Source organism: Ictalurus punctatus, chromosome 4 (assembly GCF_001660625.3).
Source record: "Ictalurus punctatus breed USDA103 chromosome 4, Coco_2.0, whole genome shotgun sequence".
Taxonomy (NCBI): domain Eukaryota; kingdom Metazoa; phylum Chordata; class Actinopteri; order Siluriformes; family Ictaluridae; genus Ictalurus; species Ictalurus punctatus.
Window position 1 is genome coordinate 2,693,469 of NC_071284.1, and position 25,840 is coordinate 2,719,308.

Here is a 25,840-nt window from a genome sequence, read left to right on the forward strand (position 1 = left end):
GGTGTCTACTAAATGCTGGAAATGTAGCTCAGCTGTGATGTGTATATATATATATATATATATATATTCTTTTCAGATTACCTTTAAGAATGTCTTTGACAAAAGAAGGACGTACTGAAATCAATCTCATGGCCAGATCAGGAAGCTGTCACAAGGTTGTGATAGACTTCAACAGGAAACATGGTAAGCGCATCACACACATGAACACCACACTGCTGCACAACACGACAAGATTAGAAGTGTTGCGGACCAACCGAGAAGTGGATGTCCACCAACATCTACTTACAAAGGCACAACCGATGTGGTGCTGGCATACATACTATGGTCCCCTATGTATGGAGACTTTTGGGACACCCTTTTGTTGTCCCAAGCATCTGTTGCCATTTGTGAGCCAGTCAAGAATAAGTATGTAAATAAATACATGGGGAGTATGGTGGCACAACAGGTAGTGTTGCTGCCTCACAGCTCCAGGGTCCCTGAATTGATCCTGAGCTGGGGTTCTGTTTGGTGTGAATTTTCTCATGTTCTCCCACGTCTGCACGGGTTTCGTTTCCTCCCAACTCCCAAAAACATGCGAGCAGGTGAATGGGCCAAGATAAGATATGTCCTAGAAGTGTAAACGTACAGTATGTGTGCATGATACCCTGTGATTGACTGGAGTCCAATCAAGGCTGCCTCAAACCCAGTGTTCCAGGGAAAGACTCCTGATCCACTACGACTCTGAGCAAGATAGATGAAGTAACCGTTTGGAGAGGTCGGAGGAAACCGGAGAACCCAGAGGAAACCCGTGCAGACGTGGTGAGAACATGTGAAACGCCACACAGACACAGTAACCTGATCTTAGGATCGAGGTTGGAGCTGTGCGGTGGTCACACAACCTGCTGCACCACCACACCACGCTGTCCATGGATTATATATTTATTTATTTCCTCCCTTCCCAAATAAAAATGGTCATCTTGCCCCCTGGTTTTTTTTCTTCACACTTACTGAAAGTGAATGAATGAACGAACGAACAAACAAACAAATAAAATTCTCTTTATGTTGAGTTGTACTAATGCAGTGTGTCATATAAACGTGGAATATCTGACATAAAAATGAATACTTTTAAGAAGTTTGCATATTAGTTTATTGTTTTCACAACCCCCCTCGGCTTGGGTTGAAAAGCAACATGGCGGCTGTCATAACACAGGAAAGAGCTCGCGCGGCTCTCTGCGGGTTTTTAAATCACCATGGACGTTACAGAAACCTTTAGTGATCATTATATAAGAGCACCCATAAGTGTAAAATCCCTTTTCCATGGAATAACAGCCCACCCCGTAACGCTTTACACACCTCCGAGTCTGATTTCTCGGAAACTGCATAGCTTCGAAGAACCCCCCCTGATCTTCCTCCGAAGAGAACGTGTCACAGCTCTATGATTGGACGCGTGGGCGTTCGGGGGCGTGGCTATGCGTTCATTCACACAAAATAACCCCGATAGGCTTTCCTGAGAATTAAATCACAGTGGTCGAGCTGTGGGATATTATCTCTTATACTGCGGGTGGAAGTTCTTTCTTTCGTTCGTTCTTTCTTTCTTTCTTTCTTTCTTCAGCAACTTCACAGAGGTGAATAAGAGGAGGTAAAGTGCGACTGAAAGAAGCCACTACATATGTATGATGGATTCAAATCTATTAATGATGCATGATGTATTGTACTGTGTTGTATTATATTGTACTCTGATAGGCTGATTGGAAGATGAATCCAGGAGGACGACGGCTGAAGCAGTGGCTCATAGAGCAGATTAACAGTACTATTTATTCAGGATTGCTGTGGGAGGATGAAGCTCACACCATGTTCCGCATCCCATGGAAACACGCCGGGAAACAGGACTATAACCAAGAGGTGGACGCTTCCATTTTTAAAGTAAGCACATCAAGTTTTTACTGTTCTCATCATCATCATCATTTCAGTTTCATATTCACTCCTTGGCCATGGTTCACCTTCACTGGTCATGTTGGGGGTGGGGGGTTGGGGGTAAGGGGTTTGGGGGTACACTACTCATAAAAGCAATGGTGCAAAAAAAAAATGTATTGCAGTGCATGCACTTGTAATCTATTTCAAATTTATATGTACATTTTTAAATGGAAATCTTGAATATCTTTAATATATATATATATATATATATATATATATATATATATATATATATATATATATATATATATATATAGTTGAGAGTAAAGGTTTGCACCCTCTAGAAAAAAAGGATCTAATAGCAGTTCAGAGGATATGAAACATGTTGGAGGTGGTTATAAGGAAAAAGAAAAAAAAAAGAAAGAAGAGTATACAGGGTTTTTTATTAAATTTTTTTTTAGAATACTTATAGCACATTTAGAAATGGGAGATGCAAAATTCTGGTCATATACATTAGATATTATATATATATATATATATATATATATATGTATGTATATATATATATATATATATATATATATATATATATATATATATATGTATATATATATATATATATATATATATATATATATATATATATATATATATATATATATATATATATATATATATATGATTTTTTAAAATAAAATCTCAAATATTGAATTTGCCTCAATATAAAATGTTTTCTAGGTGTATGTATATGTATATAGGCAAATTCAATATCTTAGATTTTATTTTAAAAAATAATTTACATTTAAATGTGAGGACAAACACATACCAATTATAAATGTTTCTCGTGAAGTTTCTGGTGCATTAAAAGCATAAAAAGTAAAAACAAACAAACAAACAAACAATGCATTTTAAATAAAGACATGAAATAGCTGACAAAGAGTGACTCATTTTGAGAAGTGTTCGAAAGTTTTGCCTGCGCTATAGCAGTGACATTTAGCGTGTTAGGTTGTATAAATTAGATTGCAGATTGTCATCTGGTGTATGTTAAGATGAAAAATAAATAAATAAATGAATAAAATAAAATAAACAGCAATATATTTATATATATTTTTAATCTCAAATATTGAGTTTTTCTTAAGCTTACAATAAAGTGCATTATGGTTTGGGGTATGCATTTATTTATTTATTTATTTAATGTTCACTATTGACTTTATGTCCAAAAGTTTGCACCCCTCTTTCCTGAATGTTACATCATAACTTCTGGACACAATTTCTGCCATAAAACTCCCTTCAATTTCTTTCATATCTGTTTTAGGATAATTTCAAGTGTATTAATTTCCTAAAAACCAACCCTGCATACTTTTGCATTCGAATGTATTTTTTTTTTACATTAATAATTTAAAGAAGTTAGAATTGCGTGCAAAGACACAGAAAAAAAAAAAGTTTACCGAGGTCTGATAGGTGGTGATGGCAACCCCAGTTAACATTGAAGTATATTGGTTTATTTATTTACAACACTGTGTTGAAATGAATGATAATACGATCTTATGGACTATTTAACCCCTTAATAGGACACCTGAAATGTATTCCTCTGTCGTTGGTACTAAATATTTGTAAATGTAGTTTGTGAATAAGATCAAACAATTCAATAGTTACACGAAGGAGTTGAAGTCTACATGGAGACTGTGGTGTGTTCCAGGCTTGGGCGGTGTTTAAGGGCAAGTTTAAGGAAGGGGATAAAGCTGAACCTGCTACATGGAAGACCAGACTGCGATGCGCACTCAACAAAAGTCCCGACTTCGAGGAGGTAACGGACCGCTCGCAGCTGGACATCTCCGAGCCGTACAAGGTGTACAGGATTGTCCCTGAGGAAGAGCAGAAGTGTAAGTGTCTCCGTTCCTACTATTTCAGCCACACAGAAGGAGTTTGAGCTAATTATTATCTCCGTTTTTTTTTTCTTTAAATAAATAAGAACTTATAAAGCTAACGAATATCTCATCCGTTCAGTAGGGAAAAACATCGGCACGATGAACGTGAGCTGCCCCAACGATGGAGTGGATATGGAGTGCAGCTCAGCCGACCTCGATCAGCTCATCAAAGAGGTGAGGATGGTCTCAGTATACACAGCGCTGTTGAATTCTCGATTCTGACTGGTCAGATTCATCTATCTGACAGTAGTTCCGGCTCCAAGGCGAATCACAGGTGTCTGGTTTAAAAAAAAAAGTGTGCAAATGTTGACATGGTGAAGAGATGCTTATTTAACATTTCTGGAAGGAGTCTCCAGTGTCAGCGCTTTGTAAAAGCAAAAACATAGGAGAATCTTCAGGACTTCATGCTTACGTTGCAAACAATGTGAACGTTCCACACCATTAAACCTAACTACAAATGGTTAAAAAAAAAAAAAAAAAAAGGACGATGATATGAAGATCAATCGATTCTTCAATGATTCTTCAATCAATAAACATTATAAGTGTTTGCTATCCTGTAAGAAGAAATAAACATTTCAGTATGTGATGCTATAGGAAAATAATCCACTCCAGTGTGGTAACAGTGACTCCTCTTCATCTCACCACCCTGTTGTTGATTATTTTCCTCTAACAGCACGCCCCCGAGTGTCTTCTTTATAAATTCCTCTCTTAACCCACATCATTGGGTTCAAATCTAAATGTAAACACCTTGAAATGAAATGAATTGTTATACGGTGTACTGTTTTTCCCCCTGTGCAGGCGTCTAATGACGAATACACAGGCATTATCAAGAGAAGCCATTCTCCTATGGATGAGAATTGCAACGTTCAGTCACCACAGGAGTTCTGGCAGCAGGGTTCTCCTCATAACGGTAAGGCACGAACACACACACACACACACACACACATCTCTGTGTGAACGAAAGAAAAAAAAAAAAACGACGTATCGTGATCTCTAAATCACAGGGTTCACAGTGAAAATCAAAATAAAACACATTCCCTTGTAACTTATTAACACGCTGTATTATAATAACTGTATTTATTTACTTGGCTCTGGGATCGTTCACTTTGCTGTCTCGTGTTTTTCCGTCGTTTGAAATGAACTGACTGTGTGAAAATGACATGTTTTTACTCAGCAGCACATGAGAGCTGAAAAAGCATTTGTGCATTTGTGCTTTTTCAGTTTTGCATGCTGAGGAGGACAGATTTCCTAATTTCCGTTAGAAAGTTGCTGACTTTGCAGTCGTGGTCCCATGAGTATTAACTTTGAGAGCCCAACAGGGTTTAGACGCACGATTCATGATTCGGGTCAGCTTCTGAGCGCCTTCGTTGCACAGTTGCTTTTCAAAATAAATAATAATTATTATTATGTATAATAATAATAATGTATACTACATATATGTATATAAATATATATAAAATTATATATATATATTTTTTCTTTTTTCCATTTACAGTTCTTCCCATTCATCTGGACACGTCACCAATAAACTCATTCAATGCAGGTATGTAGTGTCTGCTCTCTAACCCTAACCCTAACCCTAACCCTCTCCCATAAATATGAACAAAAACACAACCCACTTCTTTTTTCTAAAAAAAAAATCTTGTCCAAATCCAGTTCTTGTAGACGTTTTCACACTGCTTACACACACTTCCTGTTTAGTACTGGATGTTATCCATTTTAAAGCAGACAGAAAATTTGCGATTGTATTTTTATAAATACCCGACGCACGATACATATATAAATACCCCCTTTCTTATAATATTTATGAGATTGTAATTCACAAATCATCTCCGTACGTTCTCAAAAATGATGCGATAACATGCGTTTGAACAGTTTTCTGTGTTAAATTGTGTTTAAAAGGAGCGAGGAACACAAAAACACACATTCGACCTTGTTACTCTCTCAGATTAAACGGATTGAAATGTGAATAAATATGAGGTCTATGATGTAAAAATGATTTTTATTCCTTTTTGATGTTTTTGGTTTGTGGTTACCTGAAGAACCATTCATTCAGCCGTTTGCAGTCAGAAAGTCTTTATTAAAAACATTATCAATTAATAATCATGAAAATCTCAAATGATTATTTTCCGCCATAAAGATATGTCCAAATAATTCTATCATATATATATATATATATATATATATATATATATATATATATATATATATATATATATATATATATATATGACCCTTAAAATATATATATATATATATATATATATATATATATATATATATATATATATATATATATATATATATATATATATATATATATTAAGGGTCATATATATATATATATATATAATATATATATATATATAATATATATATATATATATATATATATATATTAAACATAACCTGATCATTCTCATAACATAGCCGTGAAGTACATTTGTAATTTGGTTCCACTTTTTGGAATAACATCGGGTTCTTTGCGTTTATCCCAGACTGCAGACAACGTTATCTGCTCTTTCGATAGATTCTATGAAGGTTACACTTGGGGGAATAAAAGGGGTTCTCCTTGTGATCTTTCCATAGTTAAAGGTTCTAAGTTTTCCGAAAGTTTTCTACTTAGCACTCACTCTTATTAAAAAATCCCTCAGTGGTAAAGTTTGATACTCGGGGGAAAAGCGAAGAACCTTAGGGTTCAAGATTGTGTACGTTGTAACGTTATACGAAAACGACTTGCTGAAAACGTGGAGTTAAATTAAGGTTTGAGGAACAGTGTTCTAAAGATTGGCGCTCAGAACGTCCTCAGTTCGTTTGTGGAACATTATGGACATTTTTGTGTTAAGGCTCCTTGAGTGTAGAACGCTGAAAGGCTTTTCGGTTTGGACAAGATTTTACAAAAGGGTGTTTCCTGTTCTGAAATGTTTCCATGTTAGAATGTCAGAAAGCTCAGACTCTTCAGAAATCACCCTTTTGTTAAAATGGGTTCTTCAAAGGCTTTTATGATGTTGGAAAAAACCAAACAAAATACACAACTCTTAAGGGTTCTGTTATTGTCACTAATAGAAACGTATGCAGGGTCCATGTGGAACTCTATCAGTGTTTTTCAGCTACAAGTAGAACTGTTTTAGGACGCTAAGGACCCTTAATTATCAAAAGAACCCTTGAGGTAGACCTTTTTCTAAGAGTGTAATTGGATTCCGTTTTACGATTCCATACTTTTAAGTCCTACTGAAGGTTCTAGATTCACCCTATTTGAAAAATTTTGATTTATAATAAAGTGTCTCTCCCTGTGTGTGTGTGTGTGTGTGTGTGTGTGTGTCTAGTTTTCGCTCAGATGATGATCTGTTTCTATTATGGAGGAAAGCCGATGGGCCACACGGTCACCACTCACACTGACGGCTGTCGGATCTCGCCCTGCCAGCCCCCCATCTCCAACGCGCTGCTGTACGGCTCGGACAGCCTGCAGACCGTACGCTTCCCGCCCGTGGAGCTGATCGAGAACGAGCGCCAGCGCTACGTCACCCGCAAGCTGTTCGGGCACCTGGAGCGCGGCGTTCTGCTACGTGCCAACCGCGAGGGCATCTTCATCAAACGCCTGTGTCAGAGCCGAGTCTTCTGGAGCGGCCAGGACTCCCAGTACAACTCTGGCATCAGCAAACTGGAGAGAGACTCTGTGGTCAAGATCTTCGACAATAACAGGTTTTTGCATGGTGAGACCAAAGATCTCTCTCATCTCAGACACATTTACAATCAGCAATCTTTATTTATTTACCCACACGTGTGTGTTGACCGAGGCTGTGTGTCCCTCAGCACTGCAGATGTATCAGAATAATCAGTACCCGGCTCCGGACCCTACGGTCTCGCTCTGTTTTGGAGAAGAGTTTGTTGACTTCAGCACCGCCAAGAACAAGCTGATCATTGTGCAGGTAAATATGAGAAAAGTGCTTCGTGTCAAATCCTCTACAGCTCCGAGTTTTCACAAACCTAAGAACCCGTAACGATCCTCAGAACTCTTTAAGAGTCTAGATTGGTTCATTGGGCTCCACTGTGATTATAATTCTTTATACGTTTAAATCTTACGGATCATCCTATCAAGCCGTGTTAAATTCTCACCTCTGATTGGTCAGGAACAGATCACGTCAAAGGTTCACGTCAAAGCGCTCGCTCCAATACGTTCTCGTTTCAATGGTAACGTCTTACGCACTCTGTGTAATCGGAGTAATAATAAACGGTTTAAAACAGTGCCGTATTGTTCGTAACGATAACAATAACGTGCCACTCTTTTGAAGCCGTTTTCTAAATTATCATTCAGTGCAATTTTTACCTCCAAAAAGACTTTTATTTAACATTTACGGAAGGAGTCTCCAGCGTCAGCACTTTATAACAGCTGGAACGTGAAGTTTTGCGTCATCTTTCTCTGTCTTTTTTTTTTTTTTGCCTTATTAGCTTCATGAGTGAGAAAAAGAGAGGCTGGTGAAGGGATGACTGTGACTTTAAGTGACTTTTGCAGACTTTCCACTCTTGTGTGAACACTTAAGTTAGCCTTTGGATAAAAGCGATAAAGTGGAATATAAATAAACCTCATGATCGTTAGCAAACTGCCGCGGTGTAAGAGATGGAAAACATTTCAGGACGTTCTGACGGAGGGAAATAATCGACTCGTCGTTAGGTCGTTGATTGTTCTCCTATAACGGCACAACACGGAGTGTTTTATTCCTTGCTTATTTACACAAGTGGATCATTTCGAACAGAATTGAACACATCTGCAAACATTAAAAAGAACGGGAGAAATCCCAAGAGTGTCTTTTAATCGTGTTTGGTCGTGTTACTGATATTTCAATCCATTTGAATTTGGATATCAGATGACATCGTTGTTCAGTTTCTGTTGTTTCTATAAAGATCTTGAAAGTAATGTGATCGAAATGTATTTAAAACAGGTTAAAGCTTTAGTTATTTTTAAGGTCTTAATAAAAGCTAATTAAACTTTGGGCTTTAAAATGATATCAGTATTTCATACCGTAGTTGTAGACATACAGTAGATACAGAATACGTTCAAGCGTTTAAGCCTGCAACAAGAAATGCTACTTGTTTTAATAATCGTGCGTATAAACGCAGAAGTATTAACAGTTACGGACTGACTGAAAGAAAACATTTCTATTTCTATTTCAATTTACAAACTGGACTTCTCTGGAAAGCTTTCACATCATTCATGTTACTATTCCCTCTATTACTGCATGTTATCATTTACGATTCTATGAAATTATAGTTCTGAAGCTCAGCTCCACCCAGCATTAAGCCCGAGTGCATAAATGATTCAGATTTGATCTTAAGTCCTAAAACTTGTCGTTGCTGTGAACAGATCACGGCTATAAAATGTCAGCAGCTGCTGGACGCAGTGACGGCTCATCGAGCTCAGTACAGCAGCAACCTGGAGATCTCAGACGAGCTTCCCGGTGATCAGATGGCTCGCATTTACCAGGACATTTGCAACTACTCTGTTCCTCAGCGACCCCCGTGCTACAGAGACAACCTGCCCATCATCGCCTGAAACGCAAATCTGACTCCAGCTCGGATCAACAAGCATCTCACAAACAGACTCTTTAAAAACAACAACAACAACAACAACAAAAACATTTTGTTAGCATTAGCAGCGTTGTGTGGTTTAATAAAGCTACACGTAGCATCGTGTGTTCTCAGGAAATTTAATTATGAAAATGTTCTCAGGGAAGGTTGTTGTTGTTTTTTTTTTTTTTTTTTTTTTTTTTTTTAAATATATATTTTGTTATGAAATGTATTTCTCGGTTTACTTTTTTTTTTTTGCACTTTTCTATTCAACAGGGCTTTAAAAAAAAAAAAGAAAGAAAAGAAAAGGAAAAAAAAGATTATTAATCTTGAGCTAATAAGTAGATAGGTTTTACTATCTTCAGCTTTTTGTACTGTGACTTTGTATTGAAATAAAAAAAAACTTTTTATGCATTACATTCTCGGTGTGTTATTTAAAACAGGTATACGAAATCAACGCGGCTAACACTAATAATAATAATCCATCCATCCATCCATCTTCTACACCGCTTATCCTTTTCAGGGTCACGGGGAACCTGGAGACTATCCCAGGGAGCATGGGGCACAAGACGGGGTACACCCTGGACAGGGTGCCAGTCCATCGCAGGGCACAATCACATACACACTCACACACCCGTTCATACACTACGGACACTTTGGACACACCGATCAGCCTACCATGCATGTGTTTGGACTGGAGGAGGAAACCGGAGTACCCGGAGGAAACCCGCGCAGCACGGGGAGAACATGCAAACTCCGCACACACAGGGCCACGGTGGGAATCGAACCCCCGACCCTGGAGGTGTGCGGCAAACAAGATTGATTTAGGAATCAATCTTGTGAATTCTATGTGTAAATCTAAAATGCTTATGCTTTATGCAACAGTACAGTGTGTTTGACCAATTTGTGTGTACGATCATAAAAATATATATTTCTAGATGTTTTTATTTAAAACATGGCTGGTTACTTTTTAATCTTTCAAAACAAAAACAAAATTTTTTTTTAAAGGTCTTTTAAAAATTTAAATATACTTCTTTTATAATTTTTTTTTTTTTTTTTTTAAATCAATAACTACATAGTGCTTGCCATGACCTGAAGGTGATGGAGGGATGAAAGGGAAAAAAGAAAGCAATAAAGGAAAAACATGGCAAAGAGAAAAAGTAATAAAGACAAGGGTGGGGGGAGGGGGGAATGGCGGTGGGGGGAGGGGGGAATGGCGGCGGGGGGGGGGCAGAGGAAGAAAGGATAAAAAGGAAGAGAGAGAAAAGCAGAAAGAGAGAAGAATTACGGGGGAAGGATATAAAGAAGAAACGTGAAAAATACAGTTAGAATGAGAAAAAAAAACAGGAAAAACAAGCATCATAAAGAAAAGAACATGAAGCGGCGTGAGATATGCAGATAGAAAGAAGCTGGGAATAGGAAGAGAAAATGAAAGAGGAGAAAGTAATGAAAAAGAGAGAAGGAAGGGACCTGATTGGACGGATGTGAAGTCCAGAGAGAATCTGAAACTGTACATTAAAAAAAAAAAAAAAAAAAACAACACTTTCAATATTGTAAACACATTTGATTCTTGAAAATGGTTAGGAGAAGAAGAAGAATACAAAGAAGAAGAAGAAGACAAAGAAGTATTTAGGAATAAGAATACAGTTCTCACTTTTAATAATGCAGTAATAATGTTCTAATATTATTAATGGTCCCAATAATGGTGTAGCAAGTAGTTTCGCCACCATACATCTCCAGGGTCCCCGGTTTGATCCTGAGCTCGGGTTCCTCACATGCTCTCCCCACATGGGTTTCATCCCGGTTCCCTCACACTTCCCAAACACATGCAGATTAGCTATGCTAAATAGGCCCTATGCAAAGTCAGTGGTCACAAACCCTGTTCCTGGAGATCTACCTTCCTGAAGACTTTAGCACCAACCACAATCGTGCTCACCTGACCAGGAAGGTACATCTCAAGGAAGAGGGTTGGTGACCACTGCTCTAGGTGTTAACAAGTGTCTAAATGTGTGTGTTAATAGTACTTTGTGATAGACTGGCATCCTTTCCAGAGTGTTCCCAGGATTTCAGACTCCGGATCCACCGGGATAAAGTGCTCACTTAAATACCAAGAGATACTCGTTTATAATAATACAATGAGAGTGACACAACAAGACTAATAGAGAAGCTGCTGGTTTCCCCATTGTGATAAGAGTGAAAGAAGGAAGAGAAGGAGACTCCCTGGATGGAGAATGTGATCCCTGATGATGACACAGTGTAGATCCCCATTTCACTTTCTCTCTGCTCTGGTGACACATTACCCTGGCCGAGGCAGCGAGCCGTGACAAGCCATGATGATAAAAACTACCCAGTGTGTCTGTACTGTACTTTATATTGACACTACACTATGAGGTGTAGCTTAGATTTCTCTTTTCTCTTCATTATCTGTCATTCAGATCGCTGCATACGAAAAGCTTAGCAAGTCACGCACACACACACACACACACACACACACACACACACAGTGCTGTGAAAAAGTATTTGATTTCATCTTTTTTTGTGTATCTCTCATACTAAATAGTTTTAGAGCTTCACATGAAATACAACATAAAACAAAGGCAACCTGAGTAAACACGCAATACAGCAAAAAAAAAAAAAAAAAAAAAGTTATCCAACACCAAAAAAAGGGAAACCAACACCAATGTGACAAACTAACTGCCCCCTTAGACTTAAAATCTGGTTGTGGCAGCTTTAGCAGCAATAACTGCAACCAAATGCTTCCGATAACTGTAGAGCAGTCTTTCACTTAGTTCTAGGACTAGGATTTACTCCTACACTTTGGATCGTTGTCGTGCTGCATAATCCAGCAGCACTTGAATTTCAACTTACAGACTGAAGACTGGATATTCTCCTTTAGGATTTTCTGGTAGAGAGCAGAATTCATGTTTCGATCAATTATTGCAAGTTGCCCAGGCCCTGAAGTAGTGAAGCATCCCCACACCGTCACACTACCACCACCATGCTTGACCATATGTATTATGTTCCAGATGTTAAGGGACTCCTGTCTTCCAAACAGTTCCACTTTCGACTCATCAGTCCACAGAACATTCTCCCAAAAGTTTTGAGGATCATCAAGGTGTGTTTTGGCAAAATTCAGATGAGCCTTAATGTTCTTCTGGGTTAGCAGTGGTTTTCGCCTCACCACTCTTCCGTGGATGCCATTTTTGCCCAGTGACATTATTATAGAGGAGTCATGAAGAGTGACCTTTATTGATGTAAGAGAGGCCTGTAGGTCCTTTGATGTTGTTCTTGGCTCTTTCGTGACTTCCTGGATGAGTCGTCGCTGTGCTCTTGGAGGAATTTTGGAAGGTCAGCCACTTCTGGGGAGGTTCATTACTGTGCTGAGTTTTTCCATTTGGAGATAACGGCTCTCTCTGTGGTTCTTTGGAGTCCCAGAGTCTTTGAAATACCTTTGTAACCCTTCCCAGACTGATGTATTTCAATCACCTTCTTCCTCATCATTTCTGGAATTTCTTTCAATTTTGGCATAGTGTGTTACTGGGTAAGACCTTTTAACCAAAAAGTTCTATTTAAGTATTGATGTGATTGAACAGGGTTTGCAGTAATCAGGTCTGGTTGTGTCTAGTCCAGCTGAACCCCATTACGAATGCAGTTTCATAGATTTGAGGAATTAGTAACTATGGGGGCAAATACATTTTCACACAGGCCCAGTTGGTATTGGATAACATTTTTTTTGTGTGTCAATAAATAACAATATCATTTAAAAACTGTATTTTGTACTTACTCGGGTTGCCTTTGTTATATCTTAGATTTTGTTTCCATTTTTGAAACAATTTAGTATGAGATATACACAAAAACAGAAGAAATCAGGATGGGGCAAATACTTTTTCACAGCACTGCACATGTACAAACATACATACACACACACACACTTACTCTCTGTTCCTCTTACATCTATCATGTAGTTCTGATGACCAGGCAAGATGTTATTTTATTAGACCAAGCTGTGGGTGGTGAATAATTTATGGTCCTGAGTTGATTTTCTATGAAACATTAAATGAGCAAAAGGGGATTTACGTACATTTACTAGCAACTCACGACATATTAGAAATCGAAATTGAAAAAAACCAAACAACAACAACAATCCAATCAAGCATTTCACGTTAAATCAGACACAAGCTCCGCCCACTGGCATACTATTTTCTTTTTAATTAACCTCAAAATTTTCAGTGCAAAACGAGGAAGGCAATGAAATGTATACGAAATGTAATTTACAGCAACAAAATGTTGAATATGGTCAAAAATGTTCAAATATACAGTATTACATATAGGCTATGAAAGCACATTAAACACGCTGACTTGAGTAAAAGTACCTGTACTGTGAAACACTGGAGTAATTCACGTTTAGTGAAAGTAAAAGTAGCAAATTACTCAACAGTAAACAAAAAAGTCATCTGGTGAAAAACTACTTTTACAGTTACAGTTATATAGCGCTTTTCTAGACCCTCAAAGCGCTGTACATACTATGTGTGCGGGGGGGGGGGGGGGGGGGGGGGTGTCTCCTCAACCACCACCAGTGCGTAGCATCCACCTATACGATGTGACGGCAGCCATAGTGCGCCAGAACTCCCACCACACACCAGATATTACTGGAGAGGGGAGTGATGTAGCCAATTCAGAGATGGGGATTATTAGGGAGCCATGATAGAGAAGAGCCAATGGGGGAATTTGGGCAGGACACCGGGGTTATACCCCTATTCTTTTACGAGAAGTGTCCTGGGATTTTTAATGACCACAGAGAGTCAGGACCTCAGTTTAACCTCTCATCAGAAAGACACAGCTGTTTTTATAGTATAGTGTCCCCATCACTCTACCAGGGCATTAGACCCCACACAGACCACAGGGTGAGCGCCCCTTGCTGGCCTCACTAATACCACTTCCAACAGCAATCTTAGTTTTCCCTAGGCAGTCTCCCATACAGGTACTGACCAGGCTCAACCCTGCTTAGCTTCAGTGGGAAACCAGGTGAGATATGGCTCTAGCATATATATAACTTTGGAGTTAAATTTTTTTTTTTTTCATATGTCTACAACTGACACAGCTAATCTGACAATTGTTCTATTGTCTCTTCTGTTCTTATGCTTACTAAGCAAGTGAGCTATTCTGAAGTAAACCTCCATTATCAACAGTATACAGTGTAATGTAAGGTAACATTAGCTGGCTAGCTAGCTTAGCCAAATGCTCTTGGGGTTGCAGTATCTTGCCAAGTTAATTAGCTAGCTCATTGTAATGTTTACATGTTTCTAGCTAGATATTACGCTATCTAGCAAAGATGCCCTGAGTGTTACACAACAGATCTTCGCTACCAAACTTCGAAGTGACATTGTAAGTTGAATACAGAGATTTCATAGCTCAAGGTCGAAAGGTCTAGCACAGCACTCAGCTAGCTAATAGCATAGTTTTTGTTTTATTGTTTTATTGTTTGTTTGTTTGTTTTTTTTTGTTTTTTTTACAGATAGGGTGAAATGTTGCCATCTCGTCAGGTTTTGGCTCGCGTCATTGGCAGATCATCACACTGTTTTAAATGTTTGAAGCATTTAAAACTAAATTGTGTCTGGGATGCTCATATGCTAATCTGTCTCCACATTGCTGCTGAACATTTAGCATCCGAAGTGTAGACTTTTATTCTGATTGGGTTTCGAAATTGAATTATTGCACATACTGTCATTTAATTGTACTTTTGTTTCTTGTGAAACTTCTGTACTGCAGCTTTTGCTATCATTTCAGATATTTTCATGCGTGCCAGATCAGAACAGAACCATTTTGTACATTTTTGCCCGCTTTTGCTCTTAGCAAGTGAAAATTCCTTGAAATATAAATGTGATATGTAATATCTAGCATTATAATAGTATTTATTTTTATTATTGGCAGATAATTTTTATATCTTTAGTTAAAACACTGCCGACTGAATGAGAACATTTCAAGCTTGAAATTAAGTTTCAACGTCTCATATCCATTTTATAGTACTCCCATAAAGAAACTGATAGAAACTCACTTTTATTAAAGCTTTAGTCAAGATATTTTTACCTGCTACTGTACATGTCAGATAGCATTTTAAGCAGGAAGGATATCTGAACAATGTCTATTTAATACGGAAGTCATGATGTGTTTAATGGTCGGTGGCACAGAGTTTGCGTGTCAAGACATTTTGAAATCTGTGACTCAGAAAAGTCAGCAGACGTGGTGTCTTCTGTATTACCGCTAAATTTACATTCGGCTTCTTACATTCTGTTTCTTTTCAGCCTGTCTGGAAGAAGCGTTATCAAGCAGCTCAGCTCTCGTGCGCTAAAAAGGAATTCTTAAATATGAATGCTGTTTGAACTATTAAACACCATTAGTCTCTTGTCATTTGCACTACCATGGGATTTGCCCTTACACCTCGTTCTCAACCTTGCCTCTTTGCTCTCTGATGTACGTTAAATCTACACTACACGACCAAAAGTTTGTGTACCCCTGACCATCACACCCACATGTTCTTGCTCAACATCTCATTCCAGATTTATTCCCCCTTTGCCGAAGCGCCCACTCTTCTGGGAAGGCTTTCCACTAGATTTTGGGGTGTATCTGTGGTGATTTGTGCTCATTCAGGTCATTCAAGAGCGTTATCGAGGTCGGGCGCAGATGGCAAGTGAAAAGGCTTGATGCACATTCGGTGTTCCAGTTCAGCGCTGCAGAACACCTGTAATATAGTATTAATAATATTTCTGCTGTTGGTTTTGAGTAAATACGAGGCCGAACATATAAAATCTACACTATATGGCCAAAAGTATGTGGACACCTGACCATCACACTCATATGTGATGTCATTGTTGAACATCCTGTTCCAGATTTATTCCACCCTTTGCTGTTATGAGAAGCTACACTCTTCTGTGAAGGCTTTCGACTAGAGTTTGGGGCGTGGATGTGTTTGGATTTGTGTTCATTCACCTACAAGAGCATTAGTGAGGTCAGGTATTGATGTCGGGATGTCGAGGAGACTCCAGCTCCAGTTCATCCCAGAAGTGTTCAGTGGGGTTGAGGTCAGGGTTCTGTGCAGGACACTCGAGCTCTTCCATCTTCTTCCAACCTTAACACACCGTGTCTTCATGGAGCTCGCTTTGTGAACTGTAGCATTATCATGCTGGGCCTCTTAGTTCCACTGAAGGGAAATTGTAAACAGCGTTGAAGAATGACATATGGGTGTGATGGTCATGTGTCCACATAGTTTTTCATCCAGCAACACAGAGAAAACCAAAGAGATTGGAACACAGAAGAGACAAAAGGTGTTTGAATTGCACAAGATAAAAACTCGTAAACAGCTATGCTGCATGCAACTAGAGATTGTAACTCATCATTTCTCACCTCTGACCAGGAAAAACATATTAAACACCTCCCCCCCTCAGGAACTCGTCAACTCAGAGTACTTCCCAGCTCAGCAAGTCATGTCAAACCAACATCAGCAGTAAACAAAATAGCACTTCATTACATTTAAATGTTGCTAACAAAAGACAAACATGGAGGCATCCATAGTTTTAGTGCATTTATTAGTGCGTTATTGTATATGTGTTTAACCAGATTATATATATGTATATATATATATGGGTATACTGTGGTGTTTCTGGTTAGTGTATGTCGTGTAGCTAGTATAGTTAGCCTGTGGGCTGAAGGTAATACATTTTGGCTGCTACTCTTTCTCATCAGAATCCAAAACGCAAGCAACAAAACAACACAGGTTTACGCCATTTGTTTTTCTGAACCGGAAAACACAATTACATCAGATCACAACAATGTCTGGGAAAGTTCTGCTTCTGACGTTGACATAAACTACTCAACCAATAAAGGGGCCATGTAATAAACTTCACTTGAGCGATTTGTGTAATGTAACGGCCCTTAAGATAGAGTTGAGGATCCAATGCCCAGGTTGACAAGAGCAAGTTGAAAAAGAGTCAAAACGGGGCCAAAGATCCTCTCCAAGCATCTTCGAAAAAGAAAGAATAAAACAATCAGTGCTGGCTGAAGTGGAGGCTTCAAAGATATTCAGTGTGAGGGTGCCAATACTTGTGAAACATATTGTTTTGCACATGAAAAAAAAAAGAGATTGTACCGATTTAAAACGACACAGCTTCCACGTATATATTTTCAGCTCAAATTACAATGCATAATATATGACACGTCTTGAAATATACAATTTGTAAGAGTAGACGTTTTGGTTAATGGTTTTGCAAATGAATATTACACTGGAATGCGTTGTGTGAAATACTGAAGAACTGTGGGATTGAATGGATAAGCACGTGAGGCGTTTCTTGCTAACCTTTGCATTGCGTACTGTCTGACACTGCAAAACTGATATGTGGTGATGGTACCACGACGGTGGCTATTCACAAAAATGTCAAAAAAATGAGAATGAGAAACAAACAAACAAACAAAAAAGATGGTTTATGAAGTCTAGATATTACCCCCACATGGACACACACGCGTGAAGGATCTCTTACTGCTTAGCTCACTTTATTTATTATGGGAATCAAACACACTCTGAGAATTAAATCATCTATTCATCCTGTCCTTCTTGTCATTTTGGTTTTTGTGGTGTGCATTGTTAGCATCACGGCACAATGCTGATGCTACTGTTTAGCTGGGAACTCTGCTGAACTCTGCCGCATCAGCAAACTTTTCCCCAGAATAAAGTCGCAGATGTGAATCCCCGCCTCGGATTGCATCAGAGTCACCACAGCTGCTGGACGCGCACTGTCTGACCACTTGTGTCTTTTCCTTGAAATGTGTTTAGCTGCAGTAACCGAAAAGAGGATGCACGAATTATTTCTAGCCATGAATCTAAAGAGGATCTGTAGATCTCATAGAATGTTCTTGGAATCACAATTAGCATCAATTTTAGATTTTAATCAGATGTACACTATATGGCCAAAAGTTTGTGGACACCTGCCCATCACACCCATATGTGGTTCTTTGCCAAAACGGTTGTCACAAAGTGGTCTCTGTATGCTGTGGCTTTACAATTTCCCTTCACTGGATCTAAGAGGCCCAAACCTGTTCCAGCATGACAATGCCCCTGTGCACAAAGCGAGCTCCATGAAGACACGGTGTGTTAAGGTTGGAAGAAGATGGAAGAACTCGAGTGTCCTGCACAGAACCCTGACCTCAACCCTACTGAACACTTCTGGGATGAACTGGAGCTGGAGTCTCCTCGACATCCCGACATCAATACCTGACCTCACTAATGCTCTTGTAGGTGAATGAACACAAATCCAAACACATCCACACCCCAAACTCTAGTCGAAAGCCTTCACAGAAGAGTGTAGCTTCTCATAACAGCAAAGGGTGGAATAAATCTGGAACGGGATGTTCAACAATGACATCACATATGAGTGTGATGGTCAGGTGTCCACATACTTTTGGCCATATAGTGTAGATTTTATATGTTCGGCCTCGTATTTACTCAAAACCAACAGCAGAAATATTATTAATACTATATTACAGGTGTTCTGTGCACCAAGCCTTTTCGCTTGCCATCAGCGGCCAACCTCGATAACGCTCTTGAATGACCTGAATGAGCACAAATCACCACAGATACACCCCAAAATCTAGTGGAAAGCCTTCCCAGAAGAGTGGGCGCTTCTGCAAAGGGGGAATAAATCTGGAATGAGATGTTGAGCAAGAACATGTGGGTGTGATGGTCAGGGGTACACAAACTTTTGGCCGTGTAGTTTAGATTTTACATGCTCTTAACTTTGTACAGCACTTTGGTCGACTTTAATTGTTTTAAATGTGCTTTATAAATAACATTTCTTGAAAATAAACCAAAGTACAGTCTCCTCCAAAACTACTGGAACGGCAAGGCCAATTCATTTGCTTGTGTTATACACCAAAGACCTCTGGGCTTGAGATGAAAAGATGAACATGAGATGAGAGTTTAGGATTTCAACTTTATTTCCTTCTTGCCTTGCAGTTCCAATAGTTTTGGAGGGGACTCTAACTGCCAATTAAATTTATTATAGTTTACTCAAAAAAAGAGGGGAGATTCCAATAAAAAAATGGTGGATTGGATATCAGATATCAGATCATGTCACAAACAGCAACGATTAGAATTTGACATATAAAGAGACTTTTTTTTTTGCAGGATTTATTTGATTATATTGATACTTTATGCTTCATTACATTGATTTACAATGTAAACGATTTTTGTGTGAAAGTTTTTCAGGTAAAAAAAAAAAAAAACCCTAAAAATTTCAACGCTTAGTAGTTTTTAAAGTAAACAATATCGGTATCGGTATCGGCATCGGCTGACACTCAAGGTTTCAGTATCTAGTAATAACAACGGAGTAATTTTCCACATCAGACTAATAATAAACAAACTGTTGTTATTTAACCAAGAAATATATTTAATTGGCTATACGGTGATGCTTTCTTTAAGGAGATGTTTATTTAACACTTGTGTAAGGAGTCTACAGTGTCAGCACTTTGTAACAATAACCTAAACCCTTACCCTATTATGGGAAATATACCATTGGAAAGGGTGGAGATATTTTGTGGTTTCTCTGTAACAAGAAACACTTCTTTTTTTGTCTTAATAACTTCAATCAAAAAAAAGTTCAGGAACCTTGTATAGCTGTTATAATGAAAGTAACAATGGGAACTTGTTTCACAACATTAAATATAACTATAAATGGATAAAAAAAAATGTTAATTGTTGTTGAATTGTTGTAAAACAGGAATGAAACACTTTGTGATTTCTGGGTGGTAACAGCAAGCCCGATTTATCACACCACCTCGTATATAACAGCTGCAGTATACACTGCGTATCAAATGAAAGTGCTTAATAAAAAGCATACAGTTCGAATCTTCAGTACACTTTTAAATAAAGTAGAAAATTTAAAGGTCAAAGAAACGTAAAAAAAAAAAAAATGTTTAGGCTCTCCTGTAAAATGTATAATGTCACACATGTCAGAAATGTTTCTAAGCCCTTAATATACTGTAGGATATTTCCTATGAAACTTATCACTAAAAGTGGGTGGCACATGTTTCTGCCTCACAGCTCCAGGGTTCACGGTCTGATTCTGAGCTTGGGTTACCATCTACGAGGAGTTTCTACATGCTCTCCTCATATCCGTGTGGGCTTCCTCTGGGATCTCTGGTTTCCTCACAGCTTCAAAAACACGCACGTAGGTGGACTGGCAGTGCTAAACTGCCCCTAGGTGTGAATGCTAAATCTGGTGGAGAAATGAAGCATTCATAATAACGGGAAAGTTCCTGTCACACTCACAGGGAGATTTTGAGCTTGCTTTGTTTTAGTGACACACGTCCTCCAGGAAGAGGACAGCAAATTATTTTTATCTATTAAAAAAAATATTTCAATTCAGTTTACAGTATAATCCTATTACATATATATATATATATATATATATATATATATATATATATATATATATATATATATATATGTGATTTATGTGTTTTTTGTTTTTTTTTTTATAAAATCAGAGGGTCATATTAGGAACTGGTCCCAGAGTCCTCAGGGAAAACAAATGTGTGAATTGCACAATGAGTGTGGGGATCTTCATAGTCCCTGGGGAGACTGGTGTGTGTGTGTGTGTGTGTGTGTATGTGTGTGTGTGTGTGTGTGTGTGTGTGTGTGTGTGTGTGTGTGTGTGTGTGTGTATGTGTGTGTGTGTGTGTGTGTGTGTGTGTGTGAGCGTGTATGCACTGTTGACAGAGGGGAACTGTAAGAGTGTTGGAGAACTCTGTGTGTGTGTGTGTGTGTGTGTGTGTGTGTGTGTGTGTGTGTGTGTGTATGTGTGTGTGTGTGTGTGTGTGTGTATGTGTGGTGCCGCAGGTGTAGAGTGTGTATAGGGGGCTGCCCACAATCACCTGACCACACCTCCTTACTGACCAGAGCTTCTGACACATTTCCTCAAATCAGTATCAGTTCATTCGAAACCCAAAAAACCCAGACACCCGATTTAGTCGGGTGAAGGCCGGGAGTGGCATCTTTGTAACTGTGAACACTGTCACATGAACCATGAGGTGAAGAAGGGATGCATTTACACCACAGAAAAGTGGCACTAACACTATTTTTTTTATTGTTTAATCTTAAATAAAACTCAAGATTATTGTATTTACCTTTCATGAAAGAAAATCTGAGATTAATATTATTTACTATATAATATCTATCTATCTATCTATCTATCTATCTATCTATCTATCTATCTATCTATCTATCTATCTGTCTGTCTATCTAATCAACTCTACAAGTATTGGCACCCTATCTATCTATCTATCTATCTATCTATCTATCTATCTATCTACTCAACTTTACAAGTATTGGCACCCTATCTATCTATCTATCTATCTATCTATCTAATCAACTTTACAAGTATTGGCACTCTATCTATCTATCTATCTATCTATCTATCTATCTATCTGTCTCTCCATCCATCCATCCATCCATCCATCCAAGTGTGTGCTAAGAAAACATTCCCCACAGCATTACACCACCTCCACCAGCCTGAACTGTTGAGTCCATGATTCATGCTGTTGAGGCCAAATTCTAACCATCTGCATGTTACAGCAAATATCAAAATTCATCAGACCATTTTTCCAATCTTCAACTGTCCAGTTTGGTTGAATCTGTGCCTAAAATTGCCTCAAATTCCTCTTCTTTGCAGACAGGAGTGAAGCTTAACGTGGTCTCCTGCTGTTGTAGCTCATCTGCCTCAACGTTTGACGTTTTGTGTTTTCTTCTGAGATGCTTTTCTGCTCACTACGGATGTAAAGAGGAAGAACGGGAAGAAGTGTGGCACCCTGGATGTTTTTTGTTTTTCGCACCACTCAGTGTAAACTCTAGAGACTACAAACTAGAAAGCGCGGTAAATGTGTAATTGTTGGCAAAATGCAGCGGTGTAAGAGGAATAAAAGGCGTCATGCTGGGGCATGCTGTAAAAGGAAAATGATTAACAACTGCATCACACCATCCCATCACTGATTATTTTCCTGTAACAGCACATTGTAGAAATGGATGTTTAGTGCACAAACATTATCTATACACACATTACATAAATATGTATAGCTTAAGCTCAGAATTATTATTATTATTTTTAAATCTGGTATTTATTGTTTAAGCATCAATAATTAAATACCTAGTCATTTCCTTCATTTGACCCTGTAGCTAGAGCTTTAACTTTAAAGAAGAACTTGCGCTGAATATTTTCCAGATCTTTGAACAGTCATATGAGCTTTATGATGCAATTTAAGAATAATTGGTTCTGCCGAGTAATTTTCCCTGTGCTAAAGTGCTGCAGAAAGTGTGCGGTACAACACAGGACAGAAACCAAATCATTTTCATTCAAAGCAAGACAGGAAACATGTGAGTTGACCAGTGATGGCTAGTGTATCACTGAGAATTTTTCATGCTAGAAGCAATCTAGAAGGTTTGTTAGATTTAAATGAGTAAGTAAATGTAGGTAAACGTATTTAAGATCCAATGAAATATTTGTCGAATAATTAAAACGTAATTCAGTTAAAACACCCAACGGGTTGTTCTTTAATTGATAATAAAAATGCAACTGTTGCAAAATTGCTGAGGTATAAGAGAAAAAAACAAACACTTCGACATGCGTTTTTTATAGAAAAATAAACTTTGGATTGGTTACAGTAACTGTGTGAGGCCTCATCACGCCCGTTGCTGATTATTTTCCCCTAAAAGACCGCTTTCACACTTATGGAGGGGTTAGGACAGTCGTAGTGTTCACTTTCCTCACGCCTCGAGCATGCCCGGATTGATGCTAATGCTATACAGCTAGTTTATTGGTGCTGTATTAATTAGTAACTGCGCCAAGTGATCGAACTAGCTAGATAGCCAAGTGTGAAAAATGTAGAAAAGTGTTTACTGCTGGATGTACGATGCACCTAAACAATGTTTATTAGCAACTGGAATGCTAATATTCATTACCGTATATGACAAAGCGTATATGGCATATTCGATTGTAGAAATTGGCGAAATATTATAGCATTAGTGTAGAATTTGGAATCATATGAGATTATTATGGTGTTTTGAATAGGGACCGCGTAATGCTTAAATTGGCGGCTATATTATGCAAGTCCCGCCCCTTTGTGAAAAAAAAAGCCAAATGCTTTGTTGGTAAAGACATTATAGAAAACGCCATACAGAGTCTTACAGTGACACAGGCGCAGGTATGAAGCACTATGCTCTATTATAATATGTGTGTGTGTGTGTGTGTGTGTGTGTGTGTGTTATTGAAGCCAAAGTCCACAATTACAGTAAAACCCCGACGTTTCAGCTACCGTGGTTTCAATTAATCCCGGTTGACCGCGGTCGGAAAAAAAAATGAAATAGAAAATATACATTACACATTCGTAATTTAAATTGCACGCCAAATTGCACGCCATTCTCCTCCTTTAATCCTCCCTGACACTCTGTCCAGTGTATCTACGCTGTTTACGCTACCCAGCCTTTAGTCACTTAGCAGCCATCTCGGTTATCAGATCAACGCTCACGGTATCGCAGTGCTTGTGTTTAAGTAACACTTATTCTGCTTACTAATGGCACCCAAAGCGCAAAAGTAGTGATGCCAAAGAGATGTCATTGAGTGCTTCCTTTACGTGAAAAGGTGAAAATTCTCTATTTAATAGGGAAAGAAAAAAAAATCATGAAAAAAAAAATCATAGCGAAAAAGTTTGTGCTGTTCTTGGAAAATAATCAACTTTGAGTTGGTATCGCTGACTCCGCTCGGTCGCACCGGACCGTCGTTGATTATCTTCCTATAACAGCGCGACACAGAGTGTTTACAACACAACGTACGATCTGTTTTATATTAGATTTGATCAAAATTCCACAACTGAAGTTAAAATGAACGAAACACTGACGTTTCAATTCTTTTCAGTGACATCAGAGTTCCAAAGTAAAAGTGCAGTGACATTTACGAGAGTTTTTAAGTATCTTGAGTTTTTCTTTCGTTTAATGCTAATGCTGACTTTTTCTCAGTACATTTTCAAGCATCACTCCATTGCAGTCTAATCATATCCAGTATTCTGTAAAGTCCTAATGTCTTAAGACTTTATATCTCGTCAGACGATCTAAATCTAAAACGATCTGACACGTGACAGCGAGAACGAGACCGAGAACTCATCAGTGTAACCTATACGCTGCTTTGTATTTATCACTAGCTAGTGACTAGTATTCGGGGTTTATCATGCTAGCTAACGCTTCAGCGATAAAGCTGTTAGTTGCAATCTTAGATAAGATGTACTTTCCCATGTGGCTCCTTGGTGAAAGGGACTAATTTAGAGTCTAATTTAGCATCAGGAACTAAAATCAGTGTGTGATAAATGTAAGTCAATTTAAGAGCTTATACTTTTCTTCGAGGCTGTACTTCAACGTTTACCAGAGGACTTATCTACATGAGAAATTGAAGAGTTTGACTTTCAGGAACTTTTACCACCTCGGGTCATCTGCGTTGGATCGAAAAGTCTTAGAAATCAAACAATTAGTATTTTTGAGAATTACCAGGCAGTAATTTTAGCAAAATGCGCACCAAGTACCAAAAGAGAGAGAGAAAAAAAACAACCTTCCGCAGCATTATTTTGTTCCTCTTTGAATGCTGGCTGTCGCACCCTGTTCACCTCTTCCTTTTAGTCACCGGGGTTAGAAAGCGGATTATTGAGACGCATAGCTTTTATCGTTCAACCACAATCAAGTTGAAGAAATTTCTTACTCTCATTACTTCATACGTAGATTTTCAATCAGCGTCACTGTAGCTGCTGAAAATAAACGTTCTTAAAGACGCGTGAGCCGATGATAATAACCTGTGAGATTTAAGGGGTTAATATAATACATTTTTTTGTTTTGTTTTGTTTTGGAAAACACTTCCAAAAATGTATTGAGTCGTATATTTCATGTAACGGTTTTCTGCAAAGAAGAAAGTTCGTTTCTGTTGGACTTATTTGATCCTTGGCCATGTAATCTAGCACACAACAGGAAAAACCTGTGGAGGAAAAAGACTTCTCTAAAGAAGAGAAAAGAGGAAGGACAGTGCTGACGAGTGCAACTGGGTGTTAGTAACGGAGAGACACCAGTGTCCACATCACCAGGATTTTTGTTTTAAATCAAAACATGGCAAAAAAAGCTGTATATCGTAATAATTATAGGCTGTTTTCTCTCTTTCTTGCTTTATTTCTTTCTTTTTTTTTTAAAAAAAGGTGCACTTAAATGCATTCTGCATGAAATCTTTTAAAAAAAAACAACAACAACCCCAGATTGTAAGCGCGAAGAGTTTTACACCAAAGAAGCGTCTGTTGTTTTTTTTTTTTTTGTCCTAAAAATACAGCGTTGCACAATGAGTAATTGCATCAAGTTCAACCACAACATAGCTGCTCATTCCAAA

General features: G+C 38.3%; 1 protein-coding gene across 2 annotated transcripts; it reads left to right on the top strand.

Annotated features, from left to right (window-relative positions):
* The first annotated feature begins 1,473 nt into the window (after positions 1 to 1,473).
* Positions 1,474 to 9,800, top strand: irf8 (interferon regulatory factor 8). 2 transcript variants are annotated; one of them, XM_017466735.3, is made up of 9 exons: positions 1,474 to 1,618; positions 1,723 to 1,902; positions 3,593 to 3,776; positions 3,901 to 3,995; positions 4,620 to 4,731; positions 5,317 to 5,364; positions 7,148 to 7,534; positions 7,635 to 7,750; positions 9,184 to 9,800. In XM_017466735.3, exons 2-9 carry the CDS (start codon positions 1,735 to 1,737, stop codon positions 9,370 to 9,372), a joined length of 1,299 nt encoding a protein of 432 aa, XP_017322224.1. In that variant the 5' UTR covers positions 1,474 to 1,618; positions 1,723 to 1,734; the 3' UTR covers positions 9,373 to 9,800. The 2 variants fall into 2 exon arrangements, with proteins under 2 accessions (XP_017322224.1, XP_017322225.1); XM_017466736.3 differs by having other exon boundaries at positions 3,904 to 3,995.
* The last annotated feature ends 16,040 nt before the right edge of the window (positions 9,801 to 25,840 follow it).

Coding starts and splice junctions, on each gene's coding strand:
- irf8 (XM_017466735.3), top strand. CDS start 1,735: ATGAATCCAGGAGGACGACGGCTGAAGCAGTGGCTCATAGAGCAGATT. Junction 7,535..7,634: donor CAATAACAGGTTTTTGCATG/GTGAGACCAAAG, acceptor TGTGTCCCTCAG/CACTGCAGATGTATCAGAAT. Junction 7,751..9,183: donor ACAAGCTGATCATTGTGCAG/GTAAATATGAGA, acceptor TGCTGTGAACAG/ATCACGGCTATAAAATGTCA.